Source organism: Penicillium oxalicum, chromosome IV, assembly GCF_001723175.1.
Source record: "Penicillium oxalicum strain HP7-1 chromosome IV, whole genome shotgun sequence".
Taxonomy (NCBI): domain Eukaryota; kingdom Fungi; phylum Ascomycota; class Eurotiomycetes; order Eurotiales; family Aspergillaceae; genus Penicillium; species Penicillium oxalicum.
The window spans coordinates 249,441-267,811 of record NC_064653.1 but is presented as its reverse complement, the minus strand read 5'-3'; the positions used below and the strand labels follow the sequence as shown (position 1 = coordinate 267,811).

General features: G+C 52.0%; 7 protein-coding genes across 7 annotated transcripts; 4 read left to right on the top strand and 3 right to left on the bottom strand.

Moving 5' to 3' along the window:
• Nucleotides 1-12: 12 nt before the first annotated feature.
• Nucleotides 13-1,779, top strand: POX_d04873 (uncharacterized protein; the record flags this gene model as incomplete). Its single annotated transcript, XM_050113731.1, has 3 exons — nt 13-69; nt 165-1,520; nt 1,621-1,779. The coding sequence occupies 3 exons, from the start codon at nt 13-15 to the stop codon at nt 1,777-1,779; spliced, it is 1,572 nt and encodes a 523-aa protein (XP_049968682.1).
• A 78-nt stretch (nt 1,780-1,857) lies between these two features.
• Nucleotides 1,858-3,681, bottom strand: POX_d04872 (uncharacterized protein; the record flags this gene model as incomplete). The annotated part of the gene is made up of 4 exons (XM_050113730.1): nt 1,858-2,058; nt 2,189-3,250; nt 3,348-3,441; nt 3,521-3,681. 4 exons carry the CDS (start codon nt 3,679-3,681, stop codon nt 1,858-1,860), a joined length of 1,518 nt encoding a protein of 505 aa, XP_049968681.1.
• Nucleotides 3,682-5,005: 1,324 nt separating this feature from the next.
• POX_d04871 (uncharacterized protein) lies at nt 5,006-6,685 on the top strand (the record flags this gene model as incomplete). The annotated part of the gene is made up of 6 exons (XM_050113729.1): nt 5,006-5,101; nt 5,198-5,381; nt 5,438-5,636; nt 5,740-6,132; nt 6,219-6,346; nt 6,450-6,685. 6 exons carry the CDS (start codon nt 5,006-5,008, stop codon nt 6,683-6,685), a joined length of 1,236 nt encoding a protein of 411 aa, XP_049968680.1.
• Nucleotides 6,686-7,245: 560 nt separating this feature from the next.
• POX_d04870 (uncharacterized protein) lies at nt 7,246-9,352 on the top strand (the record flags this gene model as incomplete). The annotated part of the gene is made up of 4 exons (XM_050113728.1): nt 7,246-7,279; nt 7,448-8,387; nt 8,494-8,800; nt 8,912-9,352. 4 exons carry the CDS (start codon nt 7,246-7,248, stop codon nt 9,350-9,352), a joined length of 1,722 nt encoding a protein of 573 aa, XP_049968679.1.
• Nucleotides 9,353-9,556: 204 nt separating this feature from the next.
• POX_d04869 (uncharacterized protein) lies at nt 9,557-10,444 on the bottom strand (the record flags this gene model as incomplete). The annotated part of the gene is made up of 2 exons (XM_050113727.1): nt 9,557-9,773; nt 10,263-10,444. The coding sequence occupies 2 exons, from the start codon at nt 10,442-10,444 to the stop codon at nt 9,557-9,559; spliced, it is 399 nt and encodes a 132-aa protein (XP_049968678.1).
• Nucleotides 10,445-11,929: 1,485 nt separating this feature from the next.
• POX_d04868 (Formyltetrahydrofolate deformylase) lies at nt 11,930-12,796 on the bottom strand (the record flags this gene model as incomplete). Its single annotated transcript, XM_050113726.1, has 1 exon — nt 11,930-12,796. The coding sequence occupies one exon, from the start codon at nt 12,794-12,796 to the stop codon at nt 11,930-11,932; it is 867 nt and encodes a 288-aa protein (XP_049968677.1).
• A 3,308-nt stretch (nt 12,797-16,104) lies between these two features.
• Nucleotides 16,105-17,718, top strand: POX_d04867 (Exoglucanase 1; the record flags this gene model as incomplete). The annotated part of the gene is made up of 1 exon (XM_050113725.1): nt 16,105-17,718. One exon carries the CDS (start codon nt 16,105-16,107, stop codon nt 17,716-17,718), a length of 1,614 nt encoding a protein of 537 aa, XP_049968676.1.
• Nucleotides 17,719-18,371: the final 653 nt, after the last annotated feature.

Sequence of the window (18,371 nt, the reverse complement as noted above, 5' to 3'; positions counted from 1 at the left end):
AAAAATTCCACTATGCCAGAGGGTCGAAAGAAGAGAGTAGCAATTATCGGCGCTGGTGCGGCTGGCATGGTACGCAGCCTCCTAGAAGCGACAAGATTTGCGACCGTTGCGAGATAGATTACACTGAATGCTAACCCTTCTATTTTGTTTGCTGTCAATTACAGTCATGTGCGGCGACCTTGGCCAATCACCCCGACAGATTCGAGGTGACTATGTTTGATCCGGAATCTCAGACTGGTGGCCAGGCGACCTCGATTTCCATCGATGAGAAGAAATACGGTGCCAGCTGGCTGAACGACGGAGTGCAAGGTGGCTCGGCCATCTTTCGACATACGTTTCGCTTCTTCCGTCAGTATGGCCATGAACCGCAGAAAGTAAAGCTCCAGGTGGCCTTTGGCAAGGGACGAGACAACTTCTGGACCAACGTGTTCCCGAGTCCGCTGGTGGACCAGCATTCGAAGGAGATCAAACGACTAGGCAGCGTGTTGAAGTCGATCAAGTACCTCATGCCAATCCTGGGGGTGATGCCCGTTAAGGTCATTCTGAAACTGTTCCGCTTCAGCGACGATTTTAACAACAAGATGGTCTTGCCGCTGCTCGCGCTCTTCCTCGGAACCGGGAACCAGACACCCAACGTCTCGAGTGTGCTCCTGGAGCGTCTGTTTGATGATCCCCAGATGAGACTGTGGGAATATGACCCAGACACCTTACTCCCCAATCTGCCTGAAATGTACACTTTCCCGAACCTGGCGAACTTCTATCGAGATTGGGCCAAAGACCTCCGCGCCAAGGGGGTGAATATCCGCCTGAACTCATCGGTGGCAATCCTGGAGCGTGGCAAGAATGGCGTGGTTCTCCAGGTGCACCAGAAAACCTCGGAGCATGAGAGCGCAGCCCCGGCAGGCCCTCCAGAAGTCTTTGACGAGATGGTCCTTTGCTGCCCCGCCGATGAAGCCAAGAAGATGTTAGACCGCAACGCTACCTGGCGTGAAAAGTACGTCCTTGGCGGCGTCAAGTTTTTCAACGATATCACCATCACCCACTCCGATTCGGATTATTTCCAAAGTATTTTCGAGGCCAAGTATAACCCTTCCTTAACAGCGGAACCCTCAACGCGGGAACGCAAGGACCAGATTAGTTTTGCTGAACAGTCGCGCCGATGCGAGAAGGATGGTTGGCAGGGGTTCAGCCCCATGTATTTCATTCACGGGTACAAGTCGGATCCGGACAAGATCGAGATGGGCTTCGATTGTACGCATTACCAGCATCAATTCCGTGAGAATCTCGGCGAAGGCAGCGAGCCTCGTCCACTGGAAGAACACGTCTTTCAAACTATTTTCTTGAATGATCAACAGAAGCATCTATGGACCTGGAACGATATCGATCCGTCCAAGATCATCGCGCGCAAGTGGTGGCACCAATTCGGACACAGGTGGCAGCACTACCTCCGAGTTGTACCGGGGATGATGTTCATCAATGGGCAAAATCATACCTTGTATGCTGGCAGTTGGACCATGGTGGTAAGTTCTGAAAGGCCTCTTCCGGTTTATACCAACACAATTCAAAAGAAAAAAAAAAGCGAAAGCAAGTTCTTCATCTTCTTGCTGACAATTTACCTAGAACATGCATGAAATCGCCTGCATTTCTGGTATCGCAGCGGCGTATCAGCTGGGCGCCACCTACGAACCATTTGACGACTTTGCCGAGGACTTTTTCTCAAAGTACTTGCTTGTCTGCCACGGTACCCGATACAAGCGAGGGAAGAACAAGCAGACATAACGCGCGCCTGGAGTATAAATGAGTCATCATCATAATCATATTGTAATATCATTCACAATTCCTTAATGGTTGATATTTTCATAGAACGTATCGGAAGCTTTCAATCTCCTGGTCGGTTTTGTTGGAGAGCTCATCCTGCAGCTCTTCCGTCTCGGTAAAGTGCTCTGGGGTGCCGTACAGCCGGTCGCGGCGACGATTCTCCCACACATAAAAGACGTATAAGCAGGTCAAAAAGAAAACGCCAAGAACCAAGCCTGCCATGGACGCTTTGATGCCCGTCTACAGTAGATGTGGTCAGAGTCTGAGTCTGAATGTGGATTTTTTCCCCGTCGGGAGTTGACCCGAAGAAAGATGAGAGATTGAAGAAAGAAAAAAAAAGGAAAAAGGAAAGAGGAAAAGCCACACTTACTGAATAGCTTGGTTTCTCTGCAGGCACAAAAAATTGTGGTCCAACAATATTGCCAACGCAGTATGCCACAAACATCAACGCGCTGACGGTGCTTTTCTTGGTAAAGCCGGCCACATTGGAACTGATCAAACTCAAGGACAGAGGGATGTTGGCGGCAAAGACAGCTCCCAGACACAGACCCGCCATCCGGCCCGCACGATCGTCGCTTTCCAGCTTCCAGATGAGAACCATGCCAATCATCGAAGTGACCGTGTTTAAAATCATCATGAGAATTCGCGTGTTGTGGAATAAGGTCGCAATGCCCGAAGTAAGAATGAGAAAGACCAGCTGGGCGGCTCCCAGGGGCATTTGAATGAGCAGGGCCTTGAGGTTAGAAAATCCGAATCCGGCAATGATGATCGAGGCAAAGCTCGTGATACCTCCGTTACAGAGGTTCACGCAGAATGTGTACAAGACGAGGAACCATGTCTGGGGATCTTTCATGGCCAGAAAAACCTGATTCCATCGGAACTTCCCAGTGTCCATGACTCCCGTCTTGTTCTGCAGGGTTCGCTGAATGGCGACGGATCGTTCGGTCTTGGTTAAGAAGACGGCCTGGGTTGGCGAATCCGGGAGTAAAAAGAGGAGAATCACGCCATAGCCGGAGGTGACTGCTCCCAGAACGAGGAACAAGAGCTGCCAGCTATTCACAATGGGGTTCTGAATCAGCCCGATCCCATATGCCACGAGGCCCCCGATCACCGTTGCGATGGAATTGCCGACAAACCACGCGGCTTGTCGAGCTGGCTGTTCCTCTCGTTTGTAGAACATGCCCGTGATCATGGCAAATCCGGGGGCAATGGACGCTTCTCCGACTCCGAGGAAGAAACGAGCTGCCATCAGGGTGCTGAATGAGGTGCATGCTGCATGACACATGAGAACACCCCCCCAGACAAAGACTGCAGCGCCGAGGTACTTCCCCAGAGGAAGACGCACAATGAGATACGAGCTTGGCCAACTCCATGCAAAATAGCCAAAGTAGAAGATCGCCGAGGCCCAGTTGTATTCTTTGCCCTTTAGGTTCTGGATTTGGGTAAAGCAGGCACCTGCAGTGTTAGCCAGTTAATTTCTACACGGAGATTCCCCATGTTGGGATTTCCTGGAAGGGGAAGAGTCATACCAGATCCTCTGTCAGATTGAACAGGGTGGCCTGGCTGAGCGCAAGCTTGTCCATATATTGGAGCATATAGCAGAATCCCATGAGGGGAATGAGGCTAGGGTGGAAAAGGGTAGAAACGGATTAGCAAGGGGCAGTTGATGTGCATTTGACTTGATGACCTCGTCGCCACTTACTAGAGATCCAGCTTCAATAGGACCTTTCGTTCCATCTCAGGCGTCGCATGTGTCTCGAGAATCTGTCCAATATCTACATCGCGGGCCACCAGCGTTGACTGGATTTTGGTTTCAGCAAGCTCAGCGGCGCCCCCTGCTGATGGTGCCTGCCTTTTCTCCATGATGCCCAAGTGCTGCGGATATAGCAGAAGTGTGAAAGGACGGAAGACCAGGTCAATCCAAGCAATTGGAGTCAATGGGGGAGATAATCAGGAATGAAGACGTTTGGAGATGAATTTCAATGATCTTTTTTCCGAATTGAACTGCCAGAGAGCCTTGTACTTAAATGCACCCCTCAGCCTTGCGATGATAGAGGGACGGTGCTTGACTGCTGCGCAACAGAGCAAAACTAGCTCTTCCGACTTATGCTTCCTCACAGCGCGGAATCCGATGTCTCATCCTCGCAGGTGCTCGTCACGAGCTGGCACGGAAATCTTGTCACGATCCTCTCTAATTTGACTTTTTCGTCGGCAGCCAACTCTGGGCGAACTGAACGACTGGGCACGCCACACCAGCGATTAGGGCGCGGGCCCACCATGGGCGGATAAAGATATCGGCAATCCTAGAGCAACCGTAACCCCACGCCTGGACAACAACTTCAAGGTAACTTGAGGAGATGGCGGGGAGTGATAAGCATAGCTTGAGCTGATCACCGTCATCATCTGGAATTGTAAATGCGGGGAGATCTTGGGGATCAAGGGTCCTACATGACGATATGCTATCGCGTCGGCAATTCAGCCAATTGGGCTGAATGTCGGCTACTATATCTGCCACAAGTTCGTCGCTGCCGGCCGATAGGCCAAGAGTCCAGAATTCTTTATCTGTTTTTTTGTCCGAGGCCTTTTTTTGCTTCTCCAACCTATTGGTGCGGACCTGGGTCGTAGAGGTCCTTATTTCCAATGGAGATTCGCGGTCGATGTGAATGATAGGGAAGATAGCGAAACTCCCATCAATGATGCCGCGAAGCTCGGATAGCGCTTATCTTGGACATTCGACGAGTCGATGGCTGATTCCGCGTGCTTTTTTGGACTTTAGATCTACACTAGCAGGGACCATCCATTCCGAGGCACCACGTTCCTAAATCTCTCGCATTGTATTGTCATCATCAAATCGGTATTTTGCCGACGGGCTGACAGATATCCTTGAGCGCTTCGTACAAGCGGGTGGCGATCCATCGCTCTCGGCCATCTCGGCAACAGATCCAATGCAAGCGAGTCCCAGACTCAATCATTTCAATTCCCCCCCCCTTGCAAGTCATACAGGACCATGTGCGACGCGGGTGCCTCGGATGTGACGCCACACAGTTTGTTGTTGACGCTCAATGTCAATGTCTTCGGCACATAAAAGGAGAGTAGGCAGAGTACCCTCTTTGTAAACAAGTCAAACTCTTGCACTCTTGCATTCGACATTGGGAGTCCCGTGGTTTATCTGCCTCTAGTCAACGTCATGACAGCTTCCACTGTACAGATAAATGAAGTGCGTGCGGCCGTCGATGCTGCTATTGATGAATTGCAACAATCGCTGCGAAAAATAAACCACGAGGTTGGTGCCCCATTTCTCTTGATTCCGTGATGTGTAAACTTTCACCTTGCGCTCAGCGAGCGAGTCGGTGGTTCTCTGACAAGATTTGGCCGACAGATCTGGTCTAATCCGGAGCTGGCGTTTGAAGAGCATCATGCCCACGACACAATCTGCTCATTTCTGGAGAATCAAGGTTTCGCAGTCACGCGGCACGCCTATGGTCTGAAGACCTCTTTTGAAGCATCCAGTGGATCTGGTGGACGACTGATCAATTTCAACGCGGAATACGACGCCTTACCAGGTTGGACTCCCAACTGTGCCGGGGGACGGTTTCTCGTGGCTAACAAAGATGCGTAGGGATTGGACATGCCTGTGGGCATAATTTGATCGCGACCAGCAGCATCACTGCATTCCTAGCCCTCTCTTTCGCGTTGAAGAAGTTTGGTATTCCTGGACGCACTCGATTGCTCGGCACCCCGGCGGAAGAGAATGGGGGAGGCAAGGCGCTGCTTATTGATGCGGGTGCCTTCCAAAATGTGGACATATGTCTCATGGCGTGAGTCACTTCACACGCACAGCGGCGGCGTGAAACGAAGATTTGAAAAAAAAAAAAAAGAAAGAAAAAAAAGTGGCTAATTTCGAGTAAATGCGTCCTCTAGACACTCCGGGCCCAAAAAGTTGTTCCCCGGTCAAGAGCCCGCGGACGGCATCGCGGGTACTCTGATGAACGCGCGAAAAAACATTCATTGCGAGTTCCAGGGGAAAGGTGCCCATGCGGGGGGCAATCCATGGGATGGTGTCAACGCCCTGGACGCCTTGGTCATGTCTTACAACAACGTGGCGGTCCTACGCCAACAGCTCATGCCAGAGCAACGAGTGCACTGTGCATTTATGGATACTCCCAAAATTGCCAATGTGATCCCATCCTACACCAAAGCATTCTGGCAGGTTCGAAGTCCTTCGCTCGGCAGCTTGAATGCTCTCGTGGCCAGGGTGCGGCATTGCATCGAAGCGGGCGCGCTGGCAACGGGCTGTTCTGTTCAGATCAACGAGTGAGCCCTGACTTTCTTACGTTGAAACAACATCATCTTATGCTTGGACCATTGGTTGCTCACGTTGAATCCTCCAATCTTTCTAGAGACGAACTGTATACCGATGTACGGCTGAACGACGTGCTCTGCGAGAGATATCAGGTCCATATGGACCACTACGGGCGGAAAGTGCTCAAACGGCACGACAAAGTTCTTACTGCCTCTTCTGATATTGGTGAGCGCGGGCAATCCAATAGATCTTCTTGAAGGGTTCTGGAAGAGTGGGCAACCCCATCATGCTTCGGCACTAACCGTTCGGGTGTTTCTTTTTTTCCCAGGTAACGTGAGCTACGTCACTCCAACCTTGCACACAATGTTTGGAATCCCCACAGTCGACAAGGTCTTTCCGCATCATCCAGCATACACCGAGTCGGCCGGCACCGATGAAGCGCACACAGAAGCGTTGCTGGTCGGGAAATCCCTCGCCCTGATCGGATGGGACATGCTCACCAACGATGCTCTCTTCGAGACGGCGTATCGACAATGGAAGGAAGAGATCGAGCGCGAGGATTAAAGTTTAAAACTTCCTTCACCAGTGATGGAAAGAGTCGAGAACTGCAAAGATAACCCTTTTGGCGAACATCTCAGCTTTGAATTGATTTTCTTGTCGCTGCCAACAAGTCTGTGTTTTTTTCAAGCGTGTGGAACTCATAGATCAATTAGGTGCCTGAGGCGTTCCACCGGCAAAGAAGTCGGCAAAGCGATTTTTTCATTTTCATTTTTTTAAACTTTTTTCTTCTTGTTTCTATTCTCCTGGCAGGATCAATCGTCCCGCTAGAATTTTTACAGCTTGATTTCTCTCGGATAGCGCCTTAACTTTGAAGATTGCTCGTTCGGAAATCGCAGACGCCCTCCATTCCTAGTCTCTGTCATCCCCGCAAAAAGACGCAGACACCGTTGAACGCCTCTGTCACACCGTCTCATTTCTCCGACGAATCTCCACCGCCGTCTGTCTTCCCCACTCGTGCGCTAAGTGCTGCCGCCGTCAGATCGCGATCTCTAGAACTCCCCCCGATGCCTTTGTTTTGGTCTTTCGGGATCTGCTAAGTTACGAGCGGGCTGTTCTGACCCTCTATGTCCGGACGGAACGCTCCGCGCTCAAAGAATGGTCGGTCATACACCTCTCTCTGTGCTTCTACATCCTTACTTGGAACTCTGCGCCGCATGGAAACCCCTCGTGCAAACTCCGTTGTCCTCCCCCCATCTTTTTTTTCGAAACACAAAAAAATCCGTATCGGGCGCATTGAAAGCTTACTCCTTCAATGATCGAATTCAGGCTGCAGCACCTGCCGTCGCCGCAAAGTAAAGTGTGGCGAAGAGCGCCCCGTTTGCGCACGCTGTCTCAATCTCAATCTCCACTGCGAATGGGGAATCCCCGTCAAGCGCGCACGTGGCGCGCAGGCTCGTCCCCTCCAACCAGCTCCAGCCACCCATGATCTCGATCCAAATACGGTACTAGTACCTTCATTCGGCGATGAGACGCCTTGCAGCATAGATGTGCGCCTTCGTGACTCGTCGCCGGCCTCGTGGTCGGGGGATCTACTCTATGCTCGGTCACCGCAATTGAGTTGGCTTTTCTGTCCACCTGTCGGACAATCTTCCTTTTGCCCGTCTTTGAGCACACCGTTGACCGTGCCTGATCTGACGTGCGCAAACTCTCTGACCCTGACGAGGACGGATCGCAAATACTTCGAATATTTCCCCTCGTCGTCTATTGTTTATTACTATATGAAGGGTTGGCAATGGAGCACATTCTGGTACCTCTACCAGGGACCTGCCGCTACGAATAAAGTGATTATGCGAATGCTGCTTGCCATTGCTGCCAGTGACATGCATAGGCAGGGCCTCGTCGTGAGATCCCCTGGCCTGCCGACGGCGGATGATCATGGCCGATATCACTACAGTCTCGCCGTCAAAGAATTCCGACAGCTACTCGAAGCTCCGAGAGAAAGTGTTTCCGTTGCAGAGCTGGAGATCATTTTCGCCACCATGTTCTTGATGGTGACATATGAATGGCAGTTTGGACACTCAATTCGTCATTTGCAGTTACACCTCCACGGTATTCGATCGCTTCTGGAGTCGCATCCACAACTCTTTCGCGTGCGGAACGTCGACGACATGCTCATGCTGCCCGACGCAGCAGAGGGGTCATCTGTGCGGGAGTCTGAACCAGCCAAGGTCTCTTTCATCTCAGAGCAATTTCTGCTCTGGACACTGTATGTGGACCATCCGTCGATTTGTCAATGTTTTTTTCGCGAAATTCTTTTGTCTTTTCACGTTGAAATTGCTAGTGTCTTTTCCAGCTGATACATGGAGGGCCAGATACGTGGACGCAAGCTGTGGCCCGATGGGGCTGACCGAATCCTTGAATGATTTCGTGATCCAATCACAAAACCCGGCCTTGCACCCAGATCACCTTTATCGCTGTGCGCGCTTGTGGGCCCGATGTTTCTGGGGCGAGCAATATCCAGACCAGGAGGTTCTCGATGACAACGAAAACTATCGGGCGCTGGAATTGATCCATGCTGGGTTCTGCTTTCGTCATCGAACGTGGAAGGTCTTTGTCGAGTCGGGGACCGGCGTGGAGACGAGCGAGTCACTTTTGCGTGAAATGCTGTCCACCCGCGATGTACGTGCAACCTGCCTTCACTTCCGCTCGCTCATGTCATGACTGTCGACTGAGTTTCATTTTCACTAACCCTTGTTTCGTGTGTCTTTTCTTTCCTTCTCGAATTTACAGCGATTCTCCGATCTTTTTATTACGGCCAGAATTGCGGGCGGAGTGTCCGCAAGACGAACCCTGCATACGATACACATGGGCGTATGTACCTTTTACGCACAAATCATCTTCCACCGCCGCCTGCTGTGCCCCAACAGCCCTCCGGGCCCTCTGCATAAGCAAGCTCTGGCCGGGATCGTAGACGTGGCCCGCAAACAGTACACATCAGATCCTCGGCTGTTACGGCGCCTGCAATGGCCCCTTTTGATGGCGGTGATTGAGATGGGTGACCCCACTCAGCGGGAATGGCTGCGACAACGACTCTTGGAATTGAACAATTGTCATTCCGAGTATGTGTGGACGAAAGAGGTGGCGGATGAGGTTTTGAGACAGCAGGATGGGAAGCCCGGCTTTTATGCGAATCTTGCAGACTTGCTGCGCCGACGGCTCGAGACGCAATAAAGGAATGTGAAGCGGAGACTTGGTCGATCCGAGCCTTTTTCAAAAAATTCACCCAGAAATCTTGCAATGTACCATCCACGTGTGTTACTAGAATACAATCATAATGATTAATGGACGACGATGAAGGTACTACCTTTTGACACCAAGTACATGCTGGATCAAGTCAACGATTGAAATCTGAGAATCCATCACCCGCACAACCCCTCAGCCATCGTTCTCCAAGTAATACGCATCATAAGCCACCTCGCCCTTTGCGCGCGTGGCTCGCCCAACAATGACCCGGTCATTCATCCATTTGTACTTTTCGTGCCCGGTCTCAATCTTGATGTGAAGATGAAACCAATACTGGCTCGGATCCACCGGTCCACCCTCCATCAACGCTTGCAAGACCTCGGGAGGTCCGGCTCGAGTACCTTCGGTTCTAGATGGGGGGGTTTTTCCCCCTCCTCCCGGAGTGGAGAGAGAGAGAGAGAGAGAGATAGACGTTAATTCTGTTTCTTGTCTGCACCTTTTCACGTCTTCGACTATCCAGATCTAGGTACTTTGAACAATCACACGTCCAGGAGTACCTGGACCTGAATGTAGGACCGTAGGTAGATAGAAGGGTTCTCCTAGCAGAGAAATATCTTCCAGGGACAATGAAATGGTACTCACCGAAGGTACAAGTAAGCCCCATCATGACTCTTTACCACGTAATTGGTGTTGACGTGCGTTGTTTGATTATCTTCAACTAGCCTGATTTATTTCCACAGGGGAGATTTCCAACCTCCCCCCCCGTTCTCAAACGGTTAGCTTGACGATTCAAACCTGACTGGACCAATGATCAAGACAACAACTTGAGTGGGTGAGTATTGCAGTGCTCGGAAATGCAGCTTCAAGTCTGGAGATTCCTGGCCGCCAATCAACGTACATGAAATCCGCCCCTCCCGGCACAACTTCACCTTGAAGATGCGGTCCATGGACCGATCCCGATTTAATCGGCACACAGCGTCGTCGACCGTAGGGCCCCTTGCCAATTTCCATGGGGGGATCGACAGCGCATCGCAGCGTGAAGAGATGGCTTAGTTTGGGCGGAGGGGAAAGGGTGTCCATTTCCGTAGACTGTTGAGGTGTATACGCTTCCTGATGTACTAATCTTGTAGGTCGGTCGAAGGAAACGGCTGGTCCGTACTGGCGAAGGTGAGATTGACGCAAATGAGAATCTATACGGCGAGTGCGTACAGTACTTACTACTTAGCGTCTGGACGGCGGGAGCGGGCGGTTCGAATTCAAGGAGATGCGGAGAGAGGTCTCACACAAAGTGATTGAAGTTACTACCAAAAGTGCTGTTTCGCGGATGGAGATGGAATCAATTATTTATGGAAGAGATAGTCAAGGTGGTACGTTGGAAATGGAATCTTCTTCTGACGATTATGCATGTTCCAAAGGAATTGCCGCTCCAACATCCGAGCCTGTTAGATTCCAATACTACTGATCGAGCTCCGCCCACCTCTGCCTCGATGACGTGCATAATCCGACTCTTCCTCGACATTCCAAGCTCCTACCCTGACAGGGGAGCGCTGGCCACCTGCGCACCAGTCAGGAATGCACCGAAGAGTCTGGAGCCGGTCAGCTCCAATGGGTCGAGTCTACATCTGCCAGTCAAGGCCCTCCATCCATCCTATCAAATATCCATCAATCATTGTATTTGCCGGTCGGGCCGGACACGACGGGATAGTCGATAGACATCCATATCTTCCCCCACTTTTTCTTATAGGGTCGACTGGATCTGTTCATATCCAGTCCAGTGCTTCCAATTATTTCCAACTGGTCGATGAATGCGGGCGCGTACATTTCGGTCCTTGGCGGGTCTGTTAGGTTCGAGAGATATATACTCCGTGCCCACCTAACTTGGCTTAGTACCTACTAGGTAGCATGGACGGGACCAGACGTGGGGCTTGATGAAATTCTACCTATCTATTTACACGGATGACATCTGGACATGTATTCACTAAGCGTGGTAAATATGAGCTCATGCATATGGCTATGGTTGACGCGCATAATCGTATGAGTAGGTCGGAAAATATTGATTCTCATGTTGATGTGGGTGTAATCAGGCATCGGGGCATGGACCGGTTGAGCCTACCTGGCTCGTAGGAGATTAAATGGTCTGGACTCTTGGCGGGAGTATATATTGAGGGTCTCCTTCAGTCATTATACCTCATCTTTGAAAGTCTCAGTTCATTCAGATAGAGATTAGGTTCCTTCATGTTCCAATTAGGCTACTGAAACCTAACGTGTACCTTTTCCACACATCCGTGCCTTGGTATGCGTCAATGTCTCGTACTGGAGTCATGGTTCATCTTATGGTTCACTTATTTGGAAAATATCATCTTTTTTTTTTCATTGATTCTGAAAGATTTGGTCTATATATCGTGTCTTTTCGCATCAACAGAGCCTTGAAGGACCGTGAGTCTCCGCCAGGCGAAATGCCCTTTTTTCTTTTTTCTTTTTCCCTTTTTTTTCTGCTTCTGAATTTGTCCAGAGACCTCTCATTTCTTTGCGAGGTCCCCGACCCAGTTCACATTACTCCCGAATCTAATTGAACACAACGGTCTTGTGTCCGTTGAGCAGCACGCGACGCTCCGTCACATACTTGACGGCGGAGGCGAGCACGTTGCTCTCAACGTTACTACCCGCGTGGGTGAGCTCCTTGGGGCTCATGCCGTGGTTGACACGCACGACATTCTGCTCGATAATAGGACCCTCATCCAGGTCACTGGTGACAAAGTGGGCCGTGGCGCCGATGATCTTCACACCACGGTCATAGGCCTGGTGGTAGGGTTTGGCACCCTTGAAGGAGGGCAAGAAGCTGTGGTGGATGTTGATGATGCGGCCGGACATGGCCTCGCACAGCTTGGGTGACAGAACCTGCATGTACCGGGCCAGAACGATCAGGTCGATCTTGTATTCTTGCACCAGTTCCAGGATCCGGGCCTCCTGCTGGGCCTTGGTGTCGGCGGTGACGGGGAGGTGAATGAAGGGGATGTTGTAGGTTGCCGCCAGCGCGGCAAAGTCGGGGTGGTTGGAGATGATGAGGGGGACTTCGATGTTGAGCTGACCGGTGGACTGGCGGAAGAGCAAGTCGTTCAAGCAGTGACCAATCTTGGAGACCATGATCATGACGCGAGGCTTCTGGGTGGTGGGGTGAATCTCAAACTCCATGGAGAAAGACTTGGCGGTAGGCTCAAAGGCCGCGCAGAGCTTCTCCAACTCGGGCATTGCCTCGGTCTCGACCGCGGCGACGAATTGCACGCGCATGAAGAAGCGCTTCGAGGTCAGGTCGCCGAATTGAGAGGAGTCGACAATGTTCAGATTGTGCTGGACGAGGAAGGCCGTGACGGCATGGACGATACCGGGGCGATCGGGACCCGACAGGGTCAGGATGAAGCTGGAGGACGCCATGGTGACTGGGTGTAGAAGGGTGTTGAAAAGATGATGATCGGGGCTCGGAAAGAGAGGCAGACGGTGTTGAATCCGCTCGACAAGCCACGAGATCACAAAAAAGAGGACGTTCTGTAACAGAGATAAAAGGAGAAGGGGAGAAGTATCACGGTAGGATCCAAGCACGGAACTCTGGCGAGGCCATCACAAAATTTTGGGTCCCACCATCACTGTGAGTCTTTGCCCTGCTCGTCCGTTCCAGGTTCACCCCACTACTGGAACCGGAACAGGGCCGATCGCGGCGATGAGTCATCCATGATCGCCGTCCGCCGGCTTCCAGGCTTCCAGGCTCTCAGGCTGTCAGGCTGTCAGGCCATCCACGCCTCGAATATTCCAATCCTCTCGAGTCGAGGGTATCCAGCTGACAGGCTCCGAGGCTCTCCCAACGGTGGATGTGGTTCGGCGTCAAGTCGCCTCTGGCCTCCATGACGACTCACCAAAGTCAACTCGTACATGGACCCGTCACAGGGAACACAGTGTGGTCTTGACGACCGTTGTGTGAGCCTTTCTAGAAATGAGTAGAGGCATATGATGCTGCGAAGGGGAGTCAGACAAGCAAAAGGTGATCCGTTGAACAAAGACACACGCCATGCTGGGTCAGAAGCTTGTGGGTGGAGCATGAAACCGTTCCAAGTGAGTTTCGCTGCTCCCAAGTCCAAACTCAAAGATCGGTTCGGAGACGGAAGATCAAGTCCGCCTGTGCCTTTTTCGAGACCCTTGGTCCGAGCTGTGAAGGGGATGTCCGAAGAAAGGGTACAGCTTGGATGAGCCGGATCAGGGTGTACTTTCACTCAATCCTGCTCCAAGGTCGTTGTTCTCTGCCTAGAAAATTAAGATTTTTTTTTTTTTAAAAAAAAACATAGATCTAAATATTTATCTTTTTTTCCCTCTCCTTTCCACCTTCGTGCGTCGCCAGTCAGCATCCGGGGGCACGGGGGCAACGGAAGAATTCCAATGTATCAAATCACAGTGGACCAGTGTGTAGCGGTCCTGCATCATGGAATAGATTCCTGCCACGAGATTCTGTGCAGGATGCGGGAGCCAATCACAAAATCATCCGGAATTAATTTGGGGTTGATGAAACTGGATGAAGAAGCGGTCCGTGTTGGGAGGGGGAGGTCCGTCAGTCACGAGGCTTAGGAAAAGTCATCCATCGCCCAGTCATCCAGTCATGCTTCACCCGCTGTCCAAGCGAGGTACCAAGCAAGACCAATGGGCTCCGCGTAACGTATGCTGCATAATATTTCTCTCCTCTATATGGTCGTTTTGTAGAGTGCTCCATTAGTGACAATGAGCTCTCAACATCACCAGCTCTGTCGAGAGTTCCGACGATGTACTCTGATACCAATCTGACTGTCCAGTGAATAGTCTGCCCCGGACCACACTATAGGGAAAGATTGGAAAGTATGTGTGCATACTACTGTAGTACTATTAGTAAAGTAACTAGAGACTATACGGCGATGCGCCAAAGACAGTCATTGGCAAGTTGGAACAATTTGGCCCAAAGTGGCGCCTAGCTTTGCACCTGACCTCGGCCACCACAGCAGAACGGTATACTTCTTGCGACTTGGCTCACTAGGGGATAATACCCGGTTTGGGCGGTATCTCACTCGGCACATGCTACATGCACCGGATATTGTTCTTTCGCACCCGGCTCCTCCGCCCCCTCCAGACTGGGCAGCAACATCAGGTTGAACGATTTCACGAACTTCCATTGATCTGCCCGGAAGCTCCACCACACCTCAGGCACCCAACTTCAACTCTCATCTCTCACCACCAGACTGTCGTTTTCCTTGGACTTGGCTCTCTCCCCACTCCCGATTTGGCTTTTCCCCCACACGTTAGACGCCTTTCTCTCCGCCTCCAGGACATTTGGCAGATATCTTCCTCTCAACTCGTGAATATTTCCTCCTGTCCCCCGCGAATTGAGCTTCGGAGTAAGCGAGTCAAGGGTTCATTGATGAATTCCTGAGGCGCGTCCGTTGGCGCTTTCGGCAGCCCTGAAATTTCCCAGATGCGGCTAGTCGCATCGCGTGAGCCACTTTCCCCCATGCTCCTGCAGATGCCATCCCTGCACGGTGACCAACTAAGTTCTTCCCCAGAAATTGACTCCCCTGAGGAAAAAAAAAAAAGAAAAGTGAGGGGAGAGTCGAATTGCCGATTTTAGCCTGCAGGACCGTCTCACCGGGAAAAAGTAACGAAGAAGTGATCCCGACAGAAAACTCGGGGGAAGAAAAGAAAATCAGACACGAAAAAGAGGAAATTCACTGCAAAGCAAGAAAAACATCTAACATTTCAGAGTGCCCTACGAGACTTCCCCATAGAGCTGACGATAAAGATGTCGGGGAAATGGGACGAGAGGATGTGTATGAAGGGACATGGACATTTTTCCGAATCCCAAATTACATGACCCTCTCGCCACGGATAATCTACCTCGCTCAATCTATCCATTCCGAGTCTGGCAATTCCGTGAGACAGGTGGAGCCTGCAGAAAGGAGCGGGCAAGAGAGCAGGAGAGAGAGACACCCACACAGAGAGGCAGAGAGACAGAGAGAACGAGGGGCCACCGAAAGCATCCGGCTTTGACTTTTCATCGTCGTGTCACCTTGTGTTCGCCTCTTCTGCGCGGGCGTGTCACATTTCGAAACGGATCACTCAGCCGCCATCTCCCCTCGCCCAAAGAGGGTAAGACGTTGATCCCGAATCAAGGCACATTGTCATTTGCATGGGCTCCCATATCCTTCACCGAGTGGGTTGCCGGGATTGGTGTGCCGCCGCTGACCCCCCTCTGCGGCCACTTTGAACCACAACGCAGAAAGCCTTCTTCACGGGGCGCCTCCCGAGACTCTGGGGGAGATGAAAGCTTCCCCCACTGCAAAAGGACTGGACCTCAATTTCGCCTCCATCGTCCAAGGGGGGAGAGATCCACTACCCGCAAAATCTGGGGAGCTTCCTCCGTGTCCGCGGAGTGCGTGCTGGCAGGCATTCCATTTTCGTGCATGACTGAGATGAACTTCACCCCCTGGGGCTATGCACAGTGGTGCGGACCGCCACGCCGTGGATGTCCATCCCAAAAGGAAATCAGTCGAGAGGCGAATTGCTTCAGGATCCACCCAAGGAAGCAACTATATAAGAAGAGGTGCCATCACCTCGACTCTGGTGTTCATCATCCATTCCTTCCTCATCTCCTCCACCACCCCCCTTTCATCAGATCCTCAAAGAACAAAATTGATCATCATCTCTTTTGATCTTTGATCCAATCCATCACAATGAAGGGTTCCATCTCCTACCAGATCTACAAGGGGGCTCTCCTCCTCTCCTCCCTGCTGGCCTCCGTCTCGGCCCAGGGCGCCGGCACTCTGACTGCCGAGTCCCACCCGGCCTTGACCTGGCAGAAGTGCTCTGCCGGTGGCAGCTGCACCCCCGTCAGCGGTAGTGTCGTCATTGACGCCAACTGGCGCTGGGTTCACGACAAGAACGGCAAGAACTGCTACACTGGTAACACCTGGGACGCGACCCTGTGTCCCGATGACAAGACCTGCGCCGCCAACTGTGCCGTCGACGGTGCCAGCTACGCGAGCACCTACGGTGTGACCACCAGTGGCAACTCTCTGCGCATCAACTTTGTCACCCAAGCTTCCCAGAAGAACATCGGTTCTCGTCTCTACCTGCTGGAGAACGACACCACTTACCAGAAGTTCAACCTCCTGAACCAGGAGTTCACCTTTGACGTGGATGTTTCCAACCTGCCTTGCGGTCTCAACGGTGCCCTCTACTTCGTCGACATGGACGCCGATGGTGGTATGGCCAAGTACCCAACCAACAAGGCCGGTGCCAAGTACGGTACTGGATACTGTGACTCTCAGTGCCCCCGTGACCTCAAGTTCATCAACGGTATCGCCAACGTCGAGGGCTGGACTCCCTCCTCCAACGACCCCAACTCGGGTGTCGGTGGCCACGGTACTTGCTGTGCCGAGATGGACATTTGGGAGGCCAACTCCATCTCCGAGGCCCTCACTCCTCACCCTTGCGACACCCCCGGCCAGACCATGTGCGAGGGCAACGCCTGCGGTGGTACCTACAGCAACGACCGTTACGCTGGTACTTGCGATCCTGATGGGTGTGACTTCAACCCGTACCGTCAGGGTGTGACCAACTTCTACGGTCCCGGCATGACCGTGGACACCAAGTCTCCATTCACCGTGGTGACCCAGTTCCTCACCGACGACGGTACCTCCACCGGTACCCTGAGCGAGATCAAGCGCTTCTACGTCCAGAACGGCAAGGTGATCGGCCAGCCCCAGTCCACCGTCGCCGGTGTCAGCGGTAACTCCATCACCGACTCCTTCTGCAAGGCCCAGAAGGCCGCCTTTGGAGATACCGATGACTTCACCAAGCACGGTGCCCTGGCCGGTATGGGTGCCGCCTTTGAGGAGGGCATGGTCCTGGTCATGAGTCTCTGGGATGACCACAACTCCAACATGCTCTGGCTCGACAGCACCTACCCCACCACCGCCAGCTCCACTACCCTCGGTGCCAAGCGCGGCTCTTGCGACATCTCCTCCGGTGCTCCCAACGACGTTGAGTCCCAGAATGCCAACTCCTACGTTGTCTTCTCCAACATCAAGGCTGGTCCCATTGGCTCCACCTTCAACAGCGGCTCCACCGGCGGCGGCAACGGCAGCGGCTCCACCACCACCACCAAGGCCCCAACCACCACCACTACCAGCAAGGCCACCACCACCACTGCTGCCTCTGGCGGTAACGGCGGCGGTGCTGCTCACTGGGCCCAGTGCGGTGGTGTTGGCTACACCGGTCCCACCACCTGTGCCAGCCCTTACACCTGCACCAAGCAGAACGAGTACTACTCCCAGTGCCTGTAAGTCTTGAGTGGTCGTCGAGGTCCTGCTCGGTCAGGACCCAGGAAGGGAAAGAGCCATGAGAACATCCCCACAGCAAAAAACGAATAAAAATGGGAAGCAGACGAAAGGACGTCTGGCGGTTGTAGCTGGGCGGAGATTCCTGGCCATCACATTACACCTGCATCAACGGTGATCTGGGATCACACCAGGTGCTTCAGAATGTTGATTTGCAACCTTTGCTTTTGGATTCTTGGACTGAATTGTTCTTTTTATCGCATCTTTGTTACCCCTGCTTTTTGATTATTACTTTTTTTTCAATATCATTTTTTTTTCTTCTTCAATTCACATCTTGGCCCATCGCTTTTGGCGTGTGGTCGATTCCATCACTAGAGGATACGAAGAATACAATTGACCGCATTTTTACGTTATTTCCCCTCGCTTGCATTGTATCGTAACCTGACCACAATTGATGGCTCTCGTTTCGCGGTCTATCTTGGTGGGGAAATTCCGGGCCAAGGGTGAGAAAGAAAACCAAGAAAGTCAATCAGGGCTCAGGGGTCCTAGGTAGAGAGTGTCAATTCTCAGCCGCGTAGACATTCATCCTTGTATCCATATATGCATCTCACGTCAAGTCTTTCCCGCATAGATCTTGAAAAATCTAGTATTTATTTTTG